Here is a 25,872-nt window from a genome sequence, read left to right as displayed (position 1 = left end):
CGGAAAAAAACACTGCTAAGTACTTTTTATTTTCATTCATTCCAATTTCTTTTATTTGTACTACTGACACGTCTGCTACTAAATGAGATTAAGAAAGCAGCTTCTAATATTCCTTCAAGCAGCCATGTTGACGCTGCCGTTAGACGTGGCGAATTGACGCTACTTTTTTGAGTCGCGGGAAATTCAAAATAGGGTCACGTGACCAGATTTAATCACTACAAACGAGCGATGAGCGACTGCATGAGGTTGCACCTTTACAGCAACCTCACCTGGCAAAAAACAGCACAGACAGAGACACAGCCGAGAAAAATATTTAAAATACGATCGAGCTACAGAAGATTGAACTTTAAAGAGCCTGGTTTTACTAGTATAACAATAAAAGTACTCTGTGATCAAAGATGGCTTGTGAATGCGAAGATGGAGCAGGAATTCTCTACTGAAAAAAAAATTGCACCCTTTGCCCCGTCCCCCGACGTCGTCGTTAATCACCTTTTGATAATTTTTATTTTTTGTTGCAGTATTGTATTTCTTACAATAGCTCTGTTTAGCTTGTTTTATTTGGTCTCTGAACATTCTGGTTTTATGGCTACTTGCTGGAAACACATAAATCTCGAGTTAGCGTTAAGCTCAGTTTAGTAGTGTCAAATTGTATGGAACTGTCAAGCTTAAGCCTGGATTAACTACTAAATCTAGATTTATTTTTTCCTGCAAGACGGCGTTACTGTGCTAAAAAATCATACTTTTTTCCAAGTCAGTCGAAAACCTACTTTCAGAAAGACTGACGTGGTATTTAAAATTATAATACTGGCATCTTTGTCCCAAAAATGTCAATCGAACCTGACGTCGTTGACAGTTATCAATTGTCACTTTTCCTGAGTGTGTGATGCTATTTGTGCATTACTTACACGAAAGGAAAATCATAAAAATATAATATTCGGGAAAACAACAACACATTCAGCTATAAATGTGTGCCAAACTGTCTTCAGATTAAAGTATTCGTGTAAGAATCTCCTAAAAAGTGATAATGTCGTACAGGGACTCTGGCCCGATACCGAATCGGTGGCTGAAATGCCCTCGCAAAGCTTCAGGTCTGGTTGCTGGCAAGTTCTTGGCTTTCAAGACTCCGTTGGGTCACCAGTTCAATGACAAAGTGCCTGAGGAAAACCGCTTTACGCCGTCCATGCTCTTTGTGTACATGAAAAGTTTGAAAGTAAGTCATGAAGTCAAAAATAGAGTAGACGTGTCAGATGTTTTGTTTGTTTCGCTGCTGCAGGAGCCTTTTTCAATATTTATGTTAATTAAGGACATGTTTAAGAATTTAGGAGACTTCTAATGAATAAGATTTTGTGTATATAGAAAACGGTTGTAAATTGAATTACACTAAGCATTCTTCTTCTTCTTCTTGTGTTGATGGCTTCATTCATTCAAAGTATCCACGACCAGAAAGTAGCGGTGTTTATAGCCCTGTCCGTTGCATCTCGAAGGTCTCGCTCAGCACAGGTGGACAAGCATGCTAGGCAGTACATCAAATGCGAAATGCTCTGGGAAGCCGTTCCACAGCCACACTAGGTGTTTGGGTTTTTCAGGAAGCCCCACTTTGCAAGGTTTTCCTTGCACTGGCCAACCTGAGTGCGAAGCACACAAAACATTGAATTTTGGAGAGAATATTGTAACATACTATAAATTAATCAAAACAAGATTTTTCAAAGGCACTCACACACTATTCAGATGATTTTAAAATAGCTTAGGTAAATGGCTGCTGTCCAAATCGCTATAATAATGTCCATTAAATAATCAAGTGCAATGTACATTTTATAATAATTGATTATATGATACATTGCCAAGAATCTCTAGTTATTATAAACATCATGTCATAATAACATTTAACAGCCTTTCTGGCCCTATAGCTTTGTCTTGTCTTGTAGGCAATACACATTACTTATTCACAAATAAAGAATTATTTTTAACGTTAAAAATATACTGATCATACTTTCACTTTGTGACACCATCACTATTTTGAAGTAATTCAAATACAAATACTTCTATCTTGAGCCTAAATGTAACTCTAGAGTTAATCCCCCTCGTATGCAGGAACTAAAAAAAACTACATTCAAGTCCCAATAGTTTTATTAAGCACAACTTCTGCTGAATTAAATAAAGAAATCAAAAAGAAGGCCTTAAATTTGGCACAGATCCACATTCTAAGCATACCAGGGATTATATAGCCACCCAGCCAAGTATTATATGGATGGAACTCAATGGTAATGTTTTGAACCCCTCATTCTGGTTGTCTCTGGCAGACATGACCAGCCTAGTTCAGCTTGAAATAGGACTGCAAGGCTACTATGAAAATCGAAAATCGAAGCTCGTATCGCACCATCCCTCACTCTCATATTAAATAATGTAAATGCTGGCGGGACAGTATGATACGAACTTCGATTTTAGATTTTCGTAGTAGCCCTGCTGGTCCCATCCCATTTAAGCTTGGTGATTATGGCACTCATATATTTAATCTGTAATGCAATGTTGGAGTGCTGTTGATTAAAATCTAGAAATGTATATTTTTTATGATTACAAATACCTATAATTCAGCAGGACAATGATATTGATCAAAGTTTGCTAAACAAATTGATTCTGTTTGACACCTTATTTGTATTCTTGGCGAAAGATCCTGTCAATTCAATCCAGAATTCTCTAGTGCACTGACCGGTATATTTAAATGCAAAAACAAAAAAAAATGGAACAGACTTCAAAAACCTTGAAAATAATTTTCCAGGTACTAGTTTGAAGTTGGTGCTTCAGCACGAGCCAGCAGAAGTGGAACTAAGTCGTCTACCTCAACTACATACCACATATTGGGCTTCAATCACTCCTGCTGGCTTGTGCTGAGGCACTGACTTCAAAGTAGTAGAAAATTATTTTGAAGGTTTTTGAAGTTGGTTCCATTTTTTGTTAAAAATTGTTTTTTCATAATTTAGTGATTTGTAGCCAAAGTGCATCTCACAACGGGTCCAGTTCACCAAATAATACTTTCTGAATGTAAATACTTGACTTGATGTTAAAAATGCCAAAATCGCTATAGGTGTGCTTTAAAAATTCAATGGTTGCCCTCAATTTCTCTAAGATCTCATCATCAGATCCTGACTTGGTGTCAATGGGACCACCTCGGAAGTATGTCCTTTAGAACTAAAAAAGAATTTTGAAATTCGGACCACAATTGGCGGAGTTATTACAAAAAAAACATACAAAAAAAAAACGAATTGAGTACCCTTTTTGAGTGCCTTTTTTGAAGTCAGTTAAAAAGATTAGCCTTAAATTTGGCATAGATTCATGTCCCTAGCATACCAGGGCTTAAAAAGCTAGTATCTTAAAACCAATAATTATGCTTAGTAAACTACACTTGATGTACAAGGTTCAGATTACTTTACATAGATTTGAGATGTTAGTTTTATCAAAGTAGTGATGATATAATTTACTATGTCTCAACAATTCATTATTGTACAAACATCAATTAACAACATAAGCACATGTCGGTTAAATTTCTGATGAAAAAAAGGAAGTATTACACATCCCCTTGCCCCAACAAAGCGTCATTTTTATAAAACTGTTGTAAGAAATGTTGCAATTAAAAATAACTGAATATTCTGATACAGTTTTTTAGCTATCTGGTATAAATACAGGAACTTTAACAAATAATCGAAAACAACATCAAAATCTACAGCCAATTTGTAAAAGATGTGAAGAGATGACCAGAGCCAGGAGGCAGTTGAAACACTTGAATAATCTACCCAGGCAATTTCTTGCTACTGGCTATGAGGGTAGCGCGTAGCAATATGTGGTCGCGAATGTGTTCAATAAATACTGAACACTAAAACCAATGCACTCTTCGTTTACAGGTTAAACTCGGAATGTGGGTGGACCTCACAAACACAACAAGATTCTATGACAAGACAGAGATTGAAAATATGGATTGTAAATATGTTAAGATGCAGTGTCGCGGGCACGGTGAGACACCTTCACTGGATCAGACCAGGTTTGTTTAATAATCAACTTCTGGTAAGTATTGACTAATGCAGGCATTCTCAAAATGTGCTTCCCGGAGCCCAGAGGTCCACAATGATTCTTTAGGGACTCCTCAAAAGTAAACGGATGTAGGCTGCTTCCAACCGAAGCAACTTGAGGTCTATATCCTACAGTGGACAACCTATGGCAGATATGATGATGATGATAATTTAAGAGTGACGGCACACGGCATGCTGCTGATTTTGTCATATACTTACTCCGTAGAGGGCCATAGTTTTTTTCTTTATTCTCAGGCTATTCATCCAGCTAGTGGTCAAGTTCCTAGCGCAGAACCCGTTAGAGGTGATTGGTGTACACTGCACCCACGGGTTCAACCGCACCGGCTTTCTACTTGTCTCGTACATGGTTGAACAACTCGATTGTAGCGTCGAGGCTGCTATCATCGAATTCGCCAAAATGAGGTTAGTTGTTACTACAGGTGTAGTGAAGTGAATAATGTTTTGCCATCGTATTTTTTCGGAAAAGTTTGTATTTATCTTGGTTTCTCAACTAGCTTACTGAAGTTTACCGAAGTTAATTCAGAAAGCAAAATAAATACGCACTTTTCCAACAAAATACGATAGAAAAACATTATCCAATAGATCTGTACTACCCTGCTCCTACTTCATGTTATGAATACGAAAGTTTTTGAGAGTGAGTATTATTACTCCTTCAAACAAAAACAGCGTCCAGATTTTAATGAAATTGTATGTAGGTATCTAGAGGTCTGAAATAACACATAGGCTACTTTTCAATCCAATACTACAAGACATTAAATTTTGCACCTGCATTCAACATAGAATGTAAATGCACACCGTTGTGTATTTTTTTTTGGAAATTCCCGTGAGTATTTAGTAAAACCCGGAATTTGATCTTGACTGCCAGATCTATAGACCAGACCTTAACAGACACACATAATATCAGTAGAATCTTTGATGCCATGCCAAATAATTCTACGTATTACAACGTTAATTCTAAAACAACTCTTCGTAGATTTTGAATATGAAACTACCGTGAGACTCACTCATATTAAATATATTGACCCGGATAACTCACGTCTTAAATCGAGTTTAGCTCGACATATATCGGGCTAATTCGTAGCCCTTCGTCTTCGGAGCAACGCGACTCAGCGGCTGCTGCAACACGCGCACTGCGCGCCGCCGCTCTGCTCGCGCGACTACCCGCCGAAACTGACACCGGCACATAACTACCCACGTTTTCAACAACATTTTCATTACACACATTACCTACATTTGACAGTGTTGCTCCGAAGACGAAGGGCTACGGATTAGCCTGAAACATGTCGAGCTAAACTCGATTTAAGACGTGAGTTATCCGTGTCAATATATTTAACTCTTTGTAGACCCCTAAATGTTGTTTCACAGACCACCAGGCATATACAAGCAGGACTACCTACAGGAGTTGTACCGGCGTTACGACGACGTCGAGTACACCCCCGCGGCGCCCATGAAACCGGACTGGTGTGATGGTTAGTTAACTCATCATCATCATCAGCCTATAGCAGTCCACTGCTGGACATAGGCCTCCCCTAAAAAGCGCCATTGCGCCCTGTCCTCGGCTAGACGCATCCAGCTTCTACCAGCCTTTCGCAGATCGTCACTCCACCTGGCCGGAGCCGGCCTGGCTAGTTAACTATTACATATTTATTTATTTAGTTAGCTATTTTGTTATGTATGTTTGGTATGTATTACTTACCCGTTATCGCGGCATCATTATCCGGTATCCGGCCGGATCCTGAAAAAGTGCCGAAACCGCCGGGTACCCGGTGCATCTCTAGTCACAAGCCGCCTAATGTGTGATGTCATTTATGGACCAAAAGACTATTTATATTCCCAAGCTCACCACACCACATTATATTAAGCTCACATCTAAGCTATTTGAAGATCGTCTCAAGCCTTGTCCTAAATGCGTTCTATTTTTTTTTTACAGAAGAAGATGAGACGGAAGATTTCGATGACAGCACTCCCAGCAACTCACAGTCCACCTCCTCACAAAACGCTCCCTCAGGGTAAACTAGAACAACTTAACGATCTCATACGTTCTCTGATACTTTGTAGAAGGTTGCTACAGAAGAAAAATTATGAAAATTGAGCAGAAATTTTAAAATTAAAAAAAAACGAGCTAAAAGTCTGGAATAACACTTAGGCTACTTTTTATCCCAAAATTCCCACGGGATCGGGATAAATCCTAAAATTTCCACCGCTAATATTAGACATGATTTTTTTTATGCAACATCAGTCAACTCACGATGCAATTTTACTACACCTGTATAGGTACATATTTTTGTAACTTTGGCAGTAGCGATCTTTTTGTGGTTGACTGTTCATCGTTGCGTCTTATATTGACGGTACGGTCAAGTAATAAGATATCTACATGGCCAAAGTTACAAAAAATATGTATACACGACTTTATGCACTTAACATTAAGGCCGTGTATACATATTTTTGTAACTTTGGCCGTGTCGATATCTTTGCATTTGATTGTACAACTGTACACGTTTTTACGTTGCCACAACTCAACTCTAACTAAAACGTCGGCCGATTCGAGTCACTTCAACCAGGTGCCAATACGGTATTTGACTATTTTGTATATGTTTTATAAATTAAAACTACACAATGCCTGTTATCGAATAGAAAAACAATTTTTAAGCTACCTTTACAAATAACAAAGTTATAAAGGTTTGAAATTCAAGATTAGACAGAGAAAGACATACTGGCATGTGACGTCACACGCCATTACCGCCATACTTGCTGCATAGAGAAAAGCGTTTGAGAAAGAGACAGGTATATAGATTTTTCAAAAAATCACTATAAATCCAATTTTCAACCGATTTAAATTTTCTCTTCGCTAAACACTATCTGTTTATCTATATTTTCATAATAATATTAAGATATGGCAAAATCAGGAGTTGTCAAATACCGTATTCTATTGCAGCCCCAAACCCAAAAAAGGGCGCAAAGAGACAACAATGAAGAAAACAGTATTCATGCCGGGGGTCCGCGGAGTGGAGCCGTTCAACGAGCAACCCCGGCTGTTGGAAGTGCAGCAGAAGGCCCAGGAGTTCTGCGAGTGGCCGAAGACCGGGTTCCCGGGGTCGCAGCCGGTTTCCATGGACGTCACCAATCTGAGGAAGCTGCACGAGAAGCCCTACAGGGTGTCGTGGAAGGCTGATGGTGTCAGGTGGGTTTGGTTGGGTTTCATCATCGTCCCAGCCTTTATACGTCCCACCGCTGGGCTCAGGCGTCCTCTCAGATAAGAGGGCTCGGGGAATAGTTCACTCGCGGGCCCACTGCGGATCGGGAACTTCACACACACTATTGAATTGCTTCGCAGGTTTGTGCAGGTTTTTTCACGATGTTTTCCTTCACCGTAAAAGTCGTGGTGAATTTCAAATTAATTTTGCACATGAATTTCGAACCCACGATCCTCTGCTTGAGAGGCCATAGGGAAAACCACTAGGTCACCTCAGATTTTATTTGTTTGGTTTATAAAATCCTTATTTTACCTATTTTTTTTTAGCCCCTGGCTGATACGGTGTAAAGGGTCACCCTAACTGTTATAAGCTTAACGCCAATGCCTCTTTGTCTGTCTGTGGCATCGTAGCTCTCAAACGGGTAGACTGATTTTTGATCCGTTTTTTTTTTATCAAAAGTTTAATCGAGATGGTTCTTAGCTAAGTTTCATTAAAATCGGTTGTGACGTTTTTGAGATAGTAAACTTTGAAATTCCAGATATATGATGCTCATCGACGGAGAGGGAGAGGTGTACATGATAGACAGAGACAACTGCGTGTTCAAAGTGTTCGGGCTGCGGTTTGTCAACAGGAAAGATCTGAGACAACACCTGAGGGATACTCTATTAGACGGCGTAAGTTCTCATACGACGAAAATAATTTGCAGAATTTATCAAAAAATCTAACATCAACACCACCAATCAATATTGATCAATTAGTGACTGTATTATTAAAAAAAAACTGGTCAAATGCGAGTCGGAACTGGCGAACCGAGACTTCCGTACAAATTTGTAGGTATACAGGGTGGAAAGTTGAGATGGGGCAGCGAGGGCAGCTACTGGATCCCTTGCTGCTACGCGAAAATACTATTAGGAGACCTTTACTAACTTTTTGAGTGATGACAATCAACATTCACAGATTTTTGATAAAATGTACAGCCAGCGAAAAAAAGGATTAAAACACTCTTTGAGACCAACTAAGGTTAGAGTACTAGAACACCCACAAATCAAAGATAACTTTTTCCATACAGTTCGTAGGGTACTTATTTGCAGTGAAACTTTCGCATGGTGTTTTTTTACGAATATGAATCCTTTATGCTTAAAGAAAATTAAACAGTATGTAGACAACTAAAAACTGAACAGTTTAACTAAAGTTAGTGTCTTAACTCAGTATTGCTGCCCCATCTCAACTTTCCACCCTGTATAATATGTATATCCAGTGATAGCAGAGCCCCTTAGAGGTTATTTTAGATGGTTACTTACATAAATAAACACAGACACATAAAAATACGATTTCCAAGCTTCTCTTATTTGTTGTGCTATAAGACTCCGTTTCCACCAGAGATGTGTTAGGATGTGTTGCAAGGAATGTTTTTCATTAACCAATAGACACGCTTCATTTACCTCGCCTCGCTCCGCTCAGCTGCTTCCACCAGTGATGTGCTGTGTGAGGATAGGTAAATGAAGCGTTTCTATTGGTTCATGAAAAACACATCCTCGCACATCTTTGGTGGAAATGCAGCCTAAGACCTTCATACCGAATTTTGGTCAATAGGACAACTGGAAGCACCCATATCATCAATGTAAACTTGTTTATGTTGTTTTTAGGAAATGGTAATAGACAAAGTGGAAGGTGAAGAAATACCAAGATATCTGTGTTACGACATAATAAGGTTCGAGGGTCAGGACGTGTCCAAAAAGGCCTTCTTCCCAATGAGAATGGACTATATAGAACATGAAATTATTAATCCTAGGTGAGTACTGTATTGTATTTTTAAACATATTTTTTTTCCTCCAGTGATCATTAATTTGTTTGTAGGGAACTAAGCCATTCTATTCTTGTCCGATTTTGTCCGGATCGGTTCGTTACCGAGGTACTGAAGTGCCGATTCGTATTAATGACTTTCTTGAATCTGCGAGTCATTTCGGATTTACAACCGGCATACCGGCTGAGCGCCCGAAGATCCATTCAATCCGAAACTATTCGTTCAATCACATCCAATCCGATACGATTGAACGAAAGCGAAGTGAGTGCTGAATCACCGAGAGCGGACCGTTGGATCCGATAATTCCGATAGGATAAGGGATTCGGATCCGCTTCAGGATTAGGCTCTATACTACGAAGTGCAACATTCGAACTTCGTATCTTGCCGTCCCGCTGACGCTAATATTATTTAATACGAGAGTGAGAGGGACGGTATGATACTAACTTCGATTTTCGAATTTTGTAGTAGCCCCCCTGACTATTTTAACCTTTTCGCCGCCACGTCAAATGTTGCAATGCCTAAAATTGAACCTTAACGCAATTGATTGAAGGTTGTTTTTGCATTGAAGTAATGGACGTATATATAGGTCGTTGGCGTGGAACCTGCGCTGCGTATATATGAGTCGTTGGCGTCGAAAAGGTTAAATCTTCAGATCCGTATTTACCCATATCTAGTTTAGATGTCCACCAACGAGTTAGACGGATGATCTGGTTAATGCCGCGGCTTCCAACCGAAGCAACTGGAAGTCTATGGGGGAGGCCTATATCCAACAATGAACGTTCCACGGCTGAGATGATGAGTTTCGAAGTAATAATCAAAATGTTTCCAGGTTAAAAGCAATAAACAAGAGGTTAATACATCGCGAACGCGAGCCGTTCCGCGTCAGGTTGAAACAGTTCTACGAGGTGCGAATGGCGCATCAGCTGTTAGGAGAGAAATTCGCCAAAACACTGTCGCACGAGCCCGATGGTTTGATATTTCAGCCATCGAAGGAGGTTAGTCTCTGATTACTGTCTAAGTCATCTCATCCCGACTATAGTACTTGTACGTCCCCTGCGGGGCACAAGGTACACAGAACTAAGCAAGGTACACAGAATTAAGCGTCAAGTTTGTGATTGGTTAAATAATTAGGGTGACGGCACCAATCATGGACATGTTAACCTTTTCACCGCCCGTCATCTAGTCGTGACAGCCAATGAAATGCCTCACACGCCACGGTATACATGGTCAACATTCAACTCGAAATCAATCCTTCTGCAATGGAAATAAAAATCAAGTTGATTTGACGCTGGTTTTTCTGTGGCGTACAGAGCACGTTACTTCGTTTGTTTTGCGGCGGTGAAGACGTTAAGCACAGTAGTATCCAGTAATGACAACAAGAATTCATTGCCTCATAGCTCACCGTTCATGAACTTCACTAGTTATGATGATCACTTATCTGAACATTAGTGTTATTCAATGAAAAAAAAAAGTAGAGTCCGTTTCTTAAAATTTGGGTTAACGGAAACAAAAACCATTAATGGTTCTTGTCCATGACATCATCCTAAATGAGCCAATAGCCAGCAAGTAACTTCAAACGGACATGATGATAGTAACGCCATCTATCGATATTTCGCCTGTCAAGAAGACCTCATTCAACGTAGGAGTCCTTTATTTGTTATAGTTCCGATAGATGGCGCCACACGCCACTGACTAAAGTCTAAATCTAATTCTGTTTTCTAGCCTTACGTTCCTGGACCATGTGAGGACGTACTAAAATGGAAGCCAAGCAACATGAACAGTGTTGATTTCAGACTCAAAATAGTCATGGAAGGGGGCCAAGGGTGAGTGTATTATCATTATCATCATCGTGATTTTTATGTGACATGACCGGAGGTCTATGTTCAACAGTAGTAGACCGTTGATATGATGATGAAATGTTTGTTTGTTCAGGTATTTATTTTCGCCTAAAAGTTTTTTTTCATGGGACAACACCAATTGAATTGACCTAGTCCCAAACGAAGCGAAGCTAGTACTATGGATACTAGGCAACGGATAAACTTACTTATATAGATAAATACATACATAAAATACATATTAAACATCCGATACCCGAGAACAAACATTCATATTATTCATACAAATATCTGCCCCGGCTGGGGATCAAACCCAGGACCTCAAGCTTCATAGTCAGGTTCTCTAACTACTTGGCCATCCGGTCGTCAATAACTATAACTAACTATATAACTATTAGGTACAGTCAAGGAAATTAAATCACTACCCAGGGTGGAACCTTTGTGCTACTAATGTCATATTGACATTCCATACATCTCCTAAAGAAGTCATGACAAAAATGATTATGAAAAGGGACCCTGGGACGTAAATGAATTTCCTTGACTGTACCTATGCTGAAATCGAATTTAAGTTTGGTATGAACATAAAATACACTTAAATAAAAAAACGGCTACTCGTTTCCCCTATCATATAAAAAAAATATAGAATAGAATAGGATTGATATGGCCGAAGTTACAAAAATATACGCGACTTTATTGACCTAATATTAAGGTCGTGTTACATATTTCAATATCTTTGTAGTTTGATCTGTGAGACAGTCTCAGTCTAACGTTCATGATACTGTTGTAATAAATTTACTATAACTTCCAGTATCGTACCGAAAAAAGTCGGCCACCTCTTCGTGGGTCAATTGGAGCCGCCGTTCGCAAACATGAAGGTCACGAAAGACATCAAACACCTGAACAACAAGATAATCGAGTGCACGTTTGAAAACAACCAATGGGTGTTCATGAGGGAGCGGACTGACAAGTCCTACCCTAATAGCTATAACACAGCCAAATGTGAGTACTTTTTTTTTCTTCGTCAATAAATTAAACTCGTAGGGCACCTATATCGTCAATTACTGGCCACCTTTTACTAAAAATGAGTTCTATTTATAGGTAACCAGAATTCACTTTAGTATAAGGTGGCCGAGGGTGGCAAGTAATTGATACCTTATACTAAAACCGCACCGAGGGTTCCGTACCCATTTATAGGTATGTAAACGGGAATCGTAAAGCAAAGAAAAAGCAAAGATATTTCCCGCTTTTTCCGAGTGATTTAATAAATCCAGTGTAAGCAGAGCCCTGCTCCTTACCAAAACGTACGCAGTGTGGGGTCAGATTATATTGGGTATTGACATAAAAAATCAAGATTTTCAGACTTTTCTAATTGGTTGTGTACCTTAGGCAATTTGTATGGAATCACGTTGTAATGCAACTTGCACGATTTTTCTTGCAAGTCTAAACTCGGCTTATGATCCAGTTTAGACTTGCATTGTATTGCGGTGCTAGATTGACCACTACATGCTATTTGGATTAACGGCCTCTCAAAGTAGTGCAACTTGCACGATTTTTCTTGCTAGTCTAAACCGGGCTTAAAGATAGTTTGAAGTACTGGGGAAGAACATAGTAGACGACGTGGGTTATCTCGACTCCAAGAAGTGATCTGATTCAGAAATAAAATGTATTGGTACTACCTGGATTCCATCCCCGCCATGCTCTAGGATAACTCTATTTACTGCAAGTAACCTATTATTTCATCATCATCAGCCGGAAGACGTCCACTGCTGGACAAAGGCCTCCCCCTTAGAACGCCACAATGAACGACAACTCGCCACTTGCATCCACCGGTTTCCCGCTACTCTCACGATGTCGTCAGTCCACCTGGTGGAAGGCCTGCCAACGTTTCGTCTTCAGCGTGCGAATGTTGTGCGTGGCCAGGGCCAATGCCCGGTGGGGATGGTAGCGGGGAGTCACGCGGAGATTCTTCGCACCCCTTGCTCCTCCGTAACCAGGCCCGCTACCAAGGCCAGGGATAAAGGAGCTGCCGGGGACTAGGGGCCGCGGCTTATTTGTACCTGTCATATTTGGAGGGGGGCGGGGGGGTTGCCATAATCCCCACGCTAGGCAGGCGGCTTGGGGATCGCAGTGTTATGCTGATGGTGTACGCAGAAGACGCTGCTGCCCGTCTTCTGGATTTTTCCCTTAGTCGCCTTCTACGACACCCAACGGAATGAGATGGGGGGGAGCTATTCTTGTCCGGCCACCCCACGGAGTACCTATTATTTAACCTATAACAATGTTATTATTATTTCAGCGGTATGCGAAAGTATACGAGACCCCGTCACAAAGGAGCGGCTACTAGACTTCATCGACAACCACAGATTCATAGACGACTCGGATTTGATGCCGATGCCCAAAATGGTCCGGCGATAGTATTGTTACCTCATTAAATATTGTTATCGTGTAAGAGTACATTTTTTTAAAGCCCCTTAGTTCTTAAATAAGGTATTTGACCAGCAAACCGGTTTCATCACCTTACATAACTGGAAATATGTTACAACGGATATAAAGGTACCTGCGCACAAAGCATTTTGTTAAAATGCGCGAATATTTCAACCTTTGAAAGCACTTTTGAATCATGGAAACGATACAAATAGACAAGTTTTTGTTATGACAAGTTCAAGTTTTGAGCCCTGGCTTACACGATTGCTTTGCCATAGCGTAATATGACCAGTGGACGTACTGGGTTTGCGAATGAGAGTTTGGAAGGATGCGGTCCTACTCCGTACATGTAGTTGCATTATATGGAGTCTATTCTATAGAACCTAAATCTCGGCCTTATTTTGCCCACTGAACCATTTGTTTTTTTTCTAAAGCTCCTCTTTTCTATTACTCACTAAATCAACTCAGTTATCACTAGTGTTCTGCTGCCAATGCCTCCCTGAAAGCCTTCAACGCTTCAAAAGTGGGCATAAGTTTAAGTTTCCTCACTGTTTGTTATTTTTACGCCGTGGCTTTGTCCAAATGCAATCTCAACCTCCGGCATCAAGAATCGGTCTGGTCACTCTTCTTGTTTGTGATTAGAGTTAATAACCCAGCAAATCAACGTGCTGATAATGTAAAAAAGATAAGTAATAGTACATTACTGTAGAGGCCGGGAAGTAGGGGGTTGCCGGCCAAGCAGATATTATAGACGCCGAGCGTAGCGAGGCCGGATAGGGATGAGAGGCCAGCAACCCCCCTCCGGCCGAGGCTTGTATAGTGCTTTTCTCAAACATGACATGAAATAAAATAAAAATAAACAAGAAATGACGCTGGCGGGACACTAGTCTCGTGGCCGTGTTGTGTGCGCGCGTGTCGCGCTGGCTGCGCTGGGTCTGGGGGCGGTGCCGTAGAGCACGCGTTGAAACAAAAGACGTTCGCATTGCCGGCCAGCGGCCGGGAAGTTGTATGAAATCTCTTCGCAAGCCGCTAGAGTGACCGCGCGCCGGCAGGCGAAGCGCAGCGCCTGCAGCGCGATACTTCCCGGCCTATTATTTGTAACAATATTTCATGTCATGTTTGAGAAAAATAATGTCTTAAAAATCATATCTGTTTGTAATTTATTTTTTATCAACTTCATTGCTCAGGGCAGATATAATAAATAGTTCAATATTGCGTGTAAAATTTAGCATAAGTAAGTACCAAATTGTTTCTACTAATGAAACGAGTAGTAAATTCCGCTGCTGTGTGATAATTAAGCCTATTTCATATTGCTAAGCGTGCTAGCGCTCGCATTCCTGTATCTTTCTTCACCGTTCGTTGGACGGAAAGAAGTGACGAAAGCATTGTGATTCTGCGTTAGACAATATGGGCTCGATGGTTTTGTACTTAACCAGATAACCAAATCGAAATGTAGTACTATAAAGTCGAAAATATAGGCGCAGCTAAATTCTCTGCCTCATTATTGGGCCAACTGTCAAAGTATGATGTACATTATTTTTAATTTATTTCTATTTCTTTTATCTCAGTGATACCTATTGGTATGAAAGGAACTTCTTATGGCTAAGAAATAACTGTTTTGTTTTAAGGATGTATCCATAAAATCAAAATAAATTGATATTTAATTTTGCATAATTATTTTTATTTCTTTTAACAACTTCATTAACAAAATACCTAGTCATAAAAAATATTCACATAAGTATCAGAGATATAATTATTTATTTTTAATCAACAGTAGATTGCTAGATAGAAAGCAATCCTCATTTTCTCTGTTCTCACTAACGCATATTAATCGTGCGCACGAGTCAGCCCAGTAGAGACTATGTCGTAATAACATAAGACATATTTTTCTTATTCTTATTACTGTAGTTTAAAAGAAAATAATTTCAATTGACTTATTTTACAAATTGCTCGAGCACTCACAAGTACCATCATACTGCCATCTATTCTCTCCCTCTACCATCACACATTTAATTTTATTCTCCTTAGTAAGCTTAGTTAAATGATGATTAACGTTATAAGCGGCCGCGGGCCACAGATGTTCTGGTATTTCAGTGTAAAATAATCTTTACTAGGTCCATTTCGGTCAGCTTTTTTCCTGCATTTGCTTTTAGTGTGTCCAGTATCTGTTTTTCTCTTTGGTTCCTGTGTGCTATGTAGTATTCTATCTTCTTTATTGGATCCTGGAAGAAAAAAGTAAGTACTATTATCCCTTTGGGTGTTACACAATCGAAACATTTATATTTTAAAGTAGTCAATCACTGATATGACCGTATAGCCCAGTATATTGAAGAGAACCTAATTGTGGAGCTTCAGGTCCTGGGTTTGATCCCCGGTCGGGGCAGATATCTGTATTAAAAATACAAATGTTTGTTCTCTAATCTTGGGTGTTAAATATGTATTTAAGTATGTAACTGTTTAAGAACATTATGTTTATCCAATGTCTTTAGGATTAGGTCAATGGCGTCAATTGTCCTGTGATATTTATTTATTTATCCCAAAATAATAGGTATAATATGTATATGCAAAAGTATACAATAGCAATAACCAAGCTATGTGGATAAGGCCTTGGTAACAACAGATAAAAAATAAATTTACAACATACATCAACAACATTTCCATGGCCTGGATAAATAACTCCAGGCTTTAAATCCAAGATTTTCTGCAAACTCTGCATATATGTAAACAGGTCTTCGAACACCGCAGTGCCCTCACCCAATATGCAGTCTCCAGAGAACAAAACATTGTCTTCTGCCAATGTGGCAATGACATGGTCAGTGGTGTGGCCTGGTGTATGGTGAATCTTGATGGTTGCACCCTCTACTGTAATCTCTTGTCCATCTGTTAGCCAGTTTATAGGTATAGACTGTGGTAGTTTGTTGTCAGGGCTGTCTTCTGGAGATCTTTTGTGCTTCCAGATTTTAGCCTGATCTGTTAAGATGATAGAAGTATGACTATAATAATACTAAAGCAAAAATAATGAACAGAATAAAATTAGAAAGGTTCTAGACTCTGAACAATTGAAAATTATGATGAATTTTAATGTTTGACTTGACTTAATTAAGTTTGGTCACTATTGAACTTCAGAAAATTTGACTTTCTGATTTTTGTTTGTGTGCTTTCTGATAGTGTATGGGTTGGGTACAGCTTGCGGCCCAGACTGGTGAAGACCCAGGTTAAATTCCCAGCTCTAGCATTTCTTTCCTGAATTTTTTTATGTGTTCTAGTTACAGTATATGTAACTCAAAAATATTTTTTTAAATGGAGCATTAATCTTAGTAAGAAATTCAACAACTTAGTTCTCTATAGAAAAATAATTAAATATAATTACTAGCAATAGAGCCATGTAAGTTTTCAACCCCTCCAATGTGGTCATGGTGCCAGTGTGTCACCAGAATGTGTTCTATGTTCACTTGATTTGATTTTAAAACATTGGCTAGATTTGTTTGGTATTCCTTAACATCCTTATCTCCTGTGTCCAGCAGGATCCGGCTAAAAAAAAGGTGATATGCATACAGACAACTCTTTTCGATGCAGACCAGGATATTTTTTTAAAGGCATGAATCCAAAATAAATTCCAGCAGTTTTTTTAACAGACTCAAATAGTGTAATCAGAACGCAAAAATAGTATTGCAGTTTACGGAAAGAAATTTTAATTAATTTAAAAATAAAATAAACTATCCTCCTGGATCCCCCGGACCTCACTTGAGGACATAAAAAAAAATTGAACTTTACTTGATTGATTTTGGGTTCAAATTGTGAAAACAGAAATTTTATGTGGACCCGAGGCTATAACCTCTATGGATCAAAGGTCAATCTGAATATAATAAAATGATTTCTTACTTTCTTCCTGTGCCAATAAGGTATGTATTGGTACCTTGTAGTGTCATGGGTCCCGGATTGCAGCCAAGGACCCTTATGACGCGATTGGAAAGCGTTGAGACGGCTGGGATTGAAGCCATCGCTGCTACAACTTTGCCTGAAATTTACGAATAAATTGGCAAATCGTGTAATGTATGTGCAATGCAATGTCCACAGTTATATGGGTAGAAGACTCGGCTTAAAGGTCGCTAGTACAATTAAATATGGTACGAAGATAACGTCTTCAAGATAGTCTAATGATAATAAATCAACACAAAAATTCACGAACTACTTTGTAATGTTAGCGGCGATGCGAAAATCATAACAGCGAAAAACGTACTAATATACACCATTTCAACCTTTTACAGCGCAGAACACTATTTACATAATTCTGCGAGTAGGTAGAGAACTATAAAATAAATTAATTTACTTCGTTGGTAATCTACGCAAACAAAACAAAGGTTTAATTTCTGTCTGAGCGAATAAAACATAGGAATAAAATAATAAATATTTGACAACTTTTGAATAATTGACAGATGAGTTAGAGTTAATGAAATAAACGCTCAATTAATTTAGTAGGAGGCCAATTCACTAGCATCTATTTGGTTTAAACATGATAAAAAAAGTGTCCATATGTTTGGAATGACAGCTCAGTCAGTGACATTTTGGCCAGCAGTTCTGGAAAAATGGCTGGTGCGCTAACGCGAATAATTCAGGGGACGAAGTCTCAATTGGGTAAATTAATGCATCAACTCAAAATTCTACATTCTTATAAACATTACGCAGCGATTTAGAATAGTCAAATTGCTTAGAGTTATTCCTAGAGCGTGAAGTGTTATAGTGCGTAGTGCTGAAGCTTACATAATGTTGACGTCTCTTGGTGTTTTTCAGGCGTTGTTGGGCCGTTGGTGAGCGTCAACAATGTGCCCGTGCGGTTCCAGCAGACGCAGACGCCGCCTCCGGCAAAGGCCAAGTACGGGCCCTTGGCAGACGCCGATAGAGTGTTTACGAACTTGTACGGCAGACACGACTGGAGGCTGAAGGGGGCACTGTGCCGCGGCGACTGGTATATGACCAAGGAGATTATCCAGAAGGGCACTGACTGGATTGTTAGTAAGTAGATGGTTCAGACAGATTACTGAGTTAAATAATTACAATCAGGAGTAAACAAACCATTATTTAGCTTAGCATTTTTAGAACACTATAGTATTCCCATACAAGTAATACGGTAGGTACTTAATCTATCCTATCTCAGAAAAGACTGACTATTTTACTGTTAATACCTACAACCAATAAACATTACTATTAGAATATACAACCATTGGAATAAATCTAATAGTTATATAAATTAGTTCACTCTTGGCTATTATAGACGAAATGAAGACTTCTGGTCTCCGTGGCCGTGGCGGTGCTGGTTTCCCAACTGGTATGAAGTGGTCATTCATGAACAAGCCAGATGATGGCCGTCCAAGATACCTCGTAGTGAATGCTGATGAGGGAGAGCCTGGCACCTGCAAAGACAGGGAGATCATGCGGCACGACCCTCACAAGCTTGTAGAGGGGTGTTTGATTGCTGGAGCTGCTATGGGCGCTAAGGCAGCATACATTTACATCAGAGGAGAGTTCTACAACGAAGCAAGCAACCTTCAAGTGGCAATTGCAGAGGTAAGACGGCTATGGCTAATGTCATTTAAATTTGCTTAATCAATCCGATCTACCAACAGGGCCCTAAAAAAATGAAAGAGGATCTAAGAAGATATTAATCGAGTCTTCCAATGAGGCTGGCATAGTCACATAGGTGCACTTAAGCCATAAAAAAAATTAACTTACAGACTAATTTAATGTTATAACCAACTTAACAAAAAGGAATGGTTTGCACGGTTAAAAAGCATATAAGATAGATAACATGGTGGTTTAGACCATTTTTTCATACATGGGGACATCAATGACCACTCCGTTACTCGATTTATGTATAGTTATCATAGATTAATATTTAACAGAGCTATAGTAAGTGATAGCCTAATTAATCATGTTTTCCAATCACAATGCAGCAAATTGATGTGAGGGCCAAGTATTCCAAAATATGCATTTTCAGCAGAGCGTAACTTATGTGAAAATGAAACAATGACCCTCAAACGTTACTTGGTAATTTAATTAATTATTTGCACAAATTGGTACAATAAAATGCAATAGTTTAGTTGTGAAATTAATGACCTCACCAACACTTAATGATCATTAGGCATGTTCCTTTATCACAAAAATGATTATAAAATGCCATTTGATGTTGTCTTACATTATTTCTTAATTGGCATCATAATGCAGAATTTAATTATGTAGTTATTATGTTTTTTTAAATTCTTGTTGTATAGGAAACCATATAAGTCTATGCATTTATCCAGGATAAAAGCTATCTTATGTCCTTCCCAAGGTCTCCGACTATCTCCATACATACTACATTATTTTTTTTTACATTTCTAATATTATTAGGAATCAATAAATATTATTAGAAAAGTGAAGATTACTGCACACATAACAGAAGCACTTGAATAAAATTGAATGAGCATTTATGGGGGTAATCCATAAGTCATTTTAGCCATCCACTTCCATTGGTTGGATTGGCTTTTTTTGCATGATAATGCAAGTACAGCTAACAAGTAAAAAGTAGTTGGCAAAAGAAAATTGCAGTACTAAGCAGTACAATAAATTTGTGGTTTGCTTCGTTTAAAAAAAAAATTGTATAATAAAAAGTACTTTAAAATGTTCATTCCATGTAACCAGGCCTACCAAGCAGGCTTACTCGGCAAGAATGCGTGTAACTCTGGCTACGACTTCGACGTGTTCGTGCACCGCGGGGCTGGCGCCTACATCTGCGGGGAGGAGACAGCCCTCATCGAGTCCATCGAGGGCAAGCAGGGCAAGCCGAGGCTGAAGCCTCCATTCCCCGCTGACATTGGGCTGTTCGGGTGCCCCACTACCGTGAACAATGTGGAGACCATCGCTGTTGCACCGGTAAACTATTTGCCACATAAAAAAATCAACCACATAAATCCATGCAAAAATTTGACTGCTCATTTACATTATTACATAAGCAGAAAGCAATTTCTGGAGACTAAAATGTAATATTGAGACTATCGTACATTTAAGAGGTTGAATATCTCGGTTTTATCGACAGGCAGTAGACCCCGAAGGTTCCAACATTGGAGTTGCAAAAAAACTCAAATAATCAATATATTTTTACATCATCCACACCAAAAGTTCGCTTCCTGGGAAACCCATCTTCCGGAAGCGGAACCGGAAGATGAAGCGTTGGCAGGCCTCCCACTAGGTGGACTGACGACATCGTGAGAATTGCAGGCAACCGGTGGATGCAAGTGGCGTGTTGTCGTTGTGGCGTTCTAACGGGGAGGCCTTTGTTCAGCAGTGGACATCTTCCGGCTGATGATGATGATGATTATTATTATTCTCCTACATTGTTAAAATTTTCATGCACCTAATGGGCCCTAAAATATTTTTTCTAGACAATCCTTCGCCGCGGCGGCGCCTGGTTTGCTTCATTCGGCCGCGCCCGTAACTCGGGCACCAAGCTGTTCAACATCTCGGGCCACGTCAACACTCCTTGCACGGTTGAAGAAGAAATGAGCATTACGCTCAAAGAACTGCTAGAGCGGCACGCGGGCGGCATCCTAGGGGGGTGGGATAACCTGCTGGCGGTCATCCCGGGGGGGTCCTCGACGCCGCTTATACCTAAAGAGTGAGTGTTTTGTGAAACTTGCATACTATATCATCTGTCTATGTTCCAATGTTAGGGGCAGGCCTAAGGGATGGATGTTATTCCCACAAGGTCTCACTGCCCATTGGAAGCTTCACATAGAACACTTAGTTGTTTTGCAAGCGTACACAGGTTCTGTTACGACGTTTTCCTCACCGAATGGGAAATAAAAAAACTAAAACGTAATTTCTTACGTAAATTCTGAAAACTGAGCGGTGCGACGGCCAGGGCAGTCGTTTCCCTTGTGGTTTTGTCCTAACACACAATACAAATAATGTAAACTTCTAAAGGATATATCTTTCAGACAGGGAACAGGCAGGGAGGGGCACCTGCCTCCCTCTGCCCCCTCCCTGGGTACACCCATTGCGACGGCTTAAAGCGACTTCAGCGGAAAATAAAAAATCATTTATCTTGTTTCTTCTCACTGCATTTATTCACTATAAGAAAGACCAAAAAATCCACAATAGATCTTTACTAACTTCAAATGGCCCTCGTATTCTAACACTTACCATTTCCATCTTCCAGCGTATGCGAGACGGCCATAATGGATTTCGACGGGCTCGTGGCAGCGCAAACGTCCCTCGGGACAGCGGCCATCATCGTAATGAACAAGTCCACGGACATCGTCAAGGCGATCGCTCGCCTCATCATGTTCTACAAGCACGAGTCGTGCGGACAGTGCACGCCGTGCCGCGAGGGCGTCGGCTGGATGAACAAGATTATGTACAGGTGCGTAAGGTGTAGTAGTCATGTGTGAACAAACATGTATTCAGGATGTAGTCATGCGTGTACAAAGACGTAGTCAGGGCGTAGTCATGCGTGAACAAAGAAGTATTCGGGGTGTAGTCATACGTGAACAGAGGCGTAGTCGAAAAGGGTTTAAAGATTAGTCAGTAGGCACGTCTGAACAAGTGTGTGGCTTGTTCTATAGTAACAGGAAATCTGTAAGGTTAGTTGTCACTAAGAAAGGATATGTGAATAAATAGTAGCTTGGAAAACAACGTTCACCGAATCATAGTTATTTCATAAACAAATCGACATAGGTACATTTGTGAAGGCCTTCGGTTGCCTCGTCATTATCTACGAGCACGAGTGGATGAACAAGATTATCTAACGGTGGTGCGTACTGTACAAAGACGTCGAGGTTTAATCATGCGTGAATAGAGGCATAATAGTCAGGAAGCAAGGGTGTAGTCATGTGTGTACAGAATTGTAGTTGTCTGAGGAAAAGGTTTATAGACATACGTGAACAGAGGCGTAGTCGTGAGAGGTAGGGTGAAGTCAGTAACCACGGCTAAGTAGTTGTCTGTTATGGTCTATACTGTAGCAAAAAGAAAACTGTAAGATTAGTAGTCACTGGGGAAATGGATATTATAAAAGTACTGTTCAAAGCTACTGCTTTGAAAACACTCTCCACCGCTGGTAATCGTAGTAATGACATGAAAAAATCGACAGAGAGGTAGTGAAGGCAATCGGTCGCATCAAGTTTTATAAGCGCGAGTTGTGTGGACTGGACACTACACGCCTTGCCGCTAGGGCATTAGGTGAATAAACAAGATTATGTATAGTTAAGTAAGGTGTAGTAGTCATGCATGAACAGAGGTGTAGTCATGAGGGGACAAACAAGGGTGTAGTCAGTTACCACGGCGGAGTGTGTAGCCTGGTGAAAAGCATCAGGTCACCCCAGCTCCACACTTTCTAGGCTAGAAGAAGGAGTGTTCATGGATGGAACCATAAAATTACTGTGAATAGATCAGATAGAAGTAGGTAGGGTTTTATTGGGTAACCGTTATAAAGTTCTTTATTAATGTTTTCAGATTCGTTGATGGCAACGCGTCACCTAAAGAGATCGACATGTTGTGGGAGATTTCCAAACAAATCGAAGGTGAGCATATATCACGTAATTCTTAGCATTATTACGATAATTTTCATGTTTTTTTTTAAATTTTGCTTGATGAAAAAAAGTTAATCTCTTAGAAACGTTTGATCAAATTGGTTCTGAACTGTACAGAGTGACCTGCATTAATATCTGACACTGCGGAAAGTGCAAAAATATCTGACACGTCCTACCAGCCCAAGAAATAGAGTTGTATCAGATATTTATGCACAATTTGTTATGCCAGATATAGGTGCTGGTGACTGTACAAAAAATAGTATAGTCATATATTGTAAATATTTAGTTACAAAAAATCATGAATTATGATAGATGGGATCACATATCTCAAGCAGATCCTTTTTTTCACTTCCCTTTCAACTACATATTTTTGAAAACAGTATGTTAAAACCTGTGTGTAAGACCTTCCGGTACGGAACCCTAAAAATGAGAATTGTAAAAGAACCCTTTGCGGCATTCTTACAATTTTTTTGTTGTCGAAAAGTCCTCTGGACAACTCTTTAAAACCATGCCTTTTTATATGTTTTTACATACTCTTTATTTTCTAGATCTAGACTATTTGCTAAAGCATATTACTAGCATAATATTATAACAGTTTTTTAAGCAACTCTGTCGTTGTTGTCTGGACGGGACAATGAAAACTAAGAAAAAGTGGATTGACTCAAATTATTTGAATATTGCCTTTTTTCTTACAGGTCACACAATATGCGCGTTAGGCGACGGCGCGGCGTGGCCGGTTCAAGGCCTCATCCGCCATTTCCGGCCCGAACTAGAGCAGAGGATGGCCCGCTACGCCCAAATGAACGGGCCGAGCAAAGCTGAGCGCACATACTAAACTAACGTGCTGACTCTTCTGTCCTTAAAACTTAGATCAAGAAGGAGAAGGCGGATAAAAACGAATGTCTTGAAATTGGCCATGATTTAATGTCAACCTAAACTTAAAAGTTGAAAACCCTCGACCTCACTTCGAAGTTTATCTCAAAATGGCCGCACCGATTTTTATTGAACATAGCTAAATATGAAACTAGATAAACTGCACAGAAACTCGCTTTCACTTATAAAAATCGCATCGAAATCGGTTCATACTATTGACAGCTACGATCCCACAGACAAACAGAGAGACATTTTGGCGTCGGAGATTAAAAATATGGCAGTTACAAAACGCTGTCATTTAATTTATACTCTTTTTTTGACGAATTTTACGTATGTTACCATACGAACTAAACAATCTCTCGAAACGATGTCTTGTAGACAAATATTAACTTCTTCTTTATTTAATAATTTATAGCATTCTGTTTTTGTATCTCAATCTTAATTATGATGTCAAACGTAAGATAAATGGAAAATGTTGTTATAGTTTTTGTATAGTGAACAATGAAAATGAGACGGATTTCATAGAAATTATCATTAACTTAAGTTACTCTCAAAATAACTACCTCTTGCTCACTATTGCAAGGTGTTATGTAACATTAAAGTACTTGAAATTGAACCTTGCTGCGTAAGGCATAGAGTTTTATTTCAAACATCATCACACAATGTCCCCTTAAATTGCATAAATTATTACCTTTAGAGGAGAAACTTTCATTAAGTGACAGTCATATCCCTAACTTACAATATGCATAAAGAGCAATTCAAAACACTTTAAAAACATTTTATCGTTTATGCCCAAATGCATAATAAAGTACTTACAAGAAAATAGTAATTGTAAATTAAATACAAAATTGCTGATACTATTATTACTTTATTGTGCAATTGAGACTAGACTGCATTATTCTATTGCTCAATAACCTAACCAACAAAAAGATGGAAAACCCCCGACTTTGTCACTTCAAAGTTCAATATCTCAAAAACGGCTTAACCGATTTTGATGAAACATGTCTAAGAACCATCGCTAGAAAACCTGATTTGAAATTTAAAAAAAAACCGTATTCAAATCGGTCTTCTCATTTAAGAGCTACGGTGCCACAGACAGACAGACAGACACACATAGCGGTCAAACTTACAACACCCCTTTTTTGCGTCGGGGGTTAATAAAACAAGTTTATATCACTAACTACTTTAAATGGCAACAAAAATATCAACAAAATCAATTTACCCCTACCATGTTGAAACATGTCAATTGTTCATTCGATGATGGAAATTACCACAACACTCATACATACTTGTCAAATTCATAACCCTCTTTTGCGAAGTAAATGAGTAAAAACAAGTTTCAATGTAACAACGGTCTATTTTATAAGTTTTATTATCACTACAGATAGTGGGATTTGGGTATCTAATCTATCCATTTCCAGTTAGTAAATTATACACTGATATATTATTCCTTATTTGTACTTTAAAGTGTAATACGTTTTTTGTTAAAAAAAAAAAATTAACAAGCTTTTTTTGCAGACTGTACTTTTTGTTGACTGTACGTGCATTCTCATCCAAACTACATTTCCGTACCAAATTTCAAGTCGATGACATAAACCGTTGAGGAGTTCCGTCCTGCAGAGACGAACCTGGCCGGACCATCAGGATGTCACTGCCAGATTATTGCATTGTCACCAGATTCACTATATCCGTATTCGAATATGACATATAAAATGCAAGTGTTAGGGTTCTACTTTACTTTGTGATCTTTATTTTTGTGAGTATAAAGTTAGCACGACATGAAGTAGTACCCTTACGACAGGGTTGCCAGGACAGGTGTTTCTGATTCTCACCATGTAGAGTTGGTTTCGGAAGAGTTGCCACATACATATGTACAGAACAGTTGTATATTGTGATTTTTTTTCTAATTAGCAAAATATGTGAAGGCTTATTAATCTAGGCTAGGTGTTATTGTACCACAGATATTCTTATTATTGTTTGTTTGACATAATTATAAAATTTTCATCTAGTGTTGGTTTTTGGTGTTCCTAGAATATCAGTAATCTTGGTACAGGGCAGATGAGTTGGTTCCTCGCGTTTAATTAGATTTAGAGTATT

At 39.3% G+C, this 25,872-nt stretch overlaps 3 protein-coding genes across 3 annotated transcripts; 2 read left to right on the top strand and 1 right to left on the bottom strand.

Moving 5' to 3' along the window:
- The first annotated feature begins 848 nt into the window (after positions 1–848).
- mRNA-cap (RNA guanylyltransferase and 5'-phosphatase mRNA capping enzyme) lies at positions 849–15,013 on the top strand. Its single transcript, XM_074085300.1, has 12 exons — positions 849–1,210; positions 3,897–4,033; positions 4,317–4,484; positions 5,448–5,551; positions 6,013–6,091; positions 7,018–7,263; positions 7,815–7,950; positions 8,923–9,068; positions 9,910–10,075; positions 10,803–10,903; positions 11,724–11,914; positions 13,212–15,013. The coding sequence occupies exons 1-12, from the start codon at positions 1,025–1,027 to the stop codon at positions 13,328–13,330; spliced, it is 1,779 nt and encodes a 592-aa protein (XP_073941401.1). The 5' UTR covers positions 849–1,024; the 3' UTR covers positions 13,331–15,013.
- Positions 14,999–17,749, bottom strand: LOC141426415 (beta-lactamase-like protein 2 homolog). Its single transcript, XM_074085302.1, is given in 6 exon segments — positions 14,999–15,437; positions 15,439–15,561; positions 15,984–16,309; positions 16,710–16,870; positions 17,222–17,357; positions 17,580–17,749. Coding segments are annotated over 6 exon segments (918 nt in total). The 5' UTR covers positions 17,593–17,749; the 3' UTR covers positions 14,999–15,278.
- A 118-nt stretch (positions 17,750–17,867) lies between these two features.
- Positions 17,868–25,217, top strand: ND-51 (NADH dehydrogenase (ubiquinone) 51 kDa subunit). The gene is made up of 8 exons (XM_074085301.1): positions 17,868–17,974; positions 18,131–18,352; positions 18,612–18,904; positions 20,018–20,248; positions 20,758–20,990; positions 21,534–21,737; positions 22,826–22,893; positions 23,598–25,217. The coding sequence occupies exons 1-8, from the start codon at positions 17,926–17,928 to the stop codon at positions 23,735–23,737; spliced, it is 1,440 nt and encodes a 479-aa protein (XP_073941402.1). The 5' UTR covers positions 17,868–17,925; the 3' UTR covers positions 23,738–25,217.
- Positions 25,218–25,872: the final 655 nt, after the last annotated feature.

Source organism: Choristoneura fumiferana, chromosome 3 (assembly GCF_025370935.1).
Source record: "Choristoneura fumiferana chromosome 3, NRCan_CFum_1, whole genome shotgun sequence".
Classification (NCBI taxonomy): domain Eukaryota; kingdom Metazoa; phylum Arthropoda; class Insecta; order Lepidoptera; family Tortricidae; genus Choristoneura; species Choristoneura fumiferana.
The sequence above is the reverse complement of the archived record's forward strand: the minus strand, read 5'-3'. Positions and strand labels throughout refer to the sequence as shown.

Excerpts from the sequence above, each read along its gene's own strand:
- mRNA-cap (XM_074085300.1), top strand. The coding sequence starts at position 1,025 with ATGTCGTACAGGGACTCTGGCCCGATACCGAATCGGTGGCTGAAATGC. Across the intron at positions 4,485-5,447 it reads ATCGAATTCGCCAAAATGAG|ACCACCAGGCATATACAAGC; the intron begins GTTAGTTGTTAC and ends GTTGTTTCACAG. Across the intron at positions 9,069-9,909 it reads CATGAAATTATTAATCCTAG|GTTAAAAGCAATAAACAAGA; the intron begins GTGAGTACTGTA and ends AAATGTTTCCAG.
- ND-51 (XM_074085301.1), top strand. The coding sequence starts at position 17,926 with ATGGCTGGTGCGCTAACGCGAATAATTCAGGGGACGAAGTCTCAATTG. Across the intron at positions 20,991-21,533 it reads ACGCCGCTTATACCTAAAGA|CGTATGCGAGACGGCCATAA; the intron begins GTGAGTGTTTTG and ends TCCATCTTCCAG. Across the intron at positions 21,738-22,825 it reads ATGAACAAGATTATGTACAG|ATTCGTTGATGGCAACGCGT; the intron begins GTGCGTAAGGTG and ends TAATGTTTTCAG.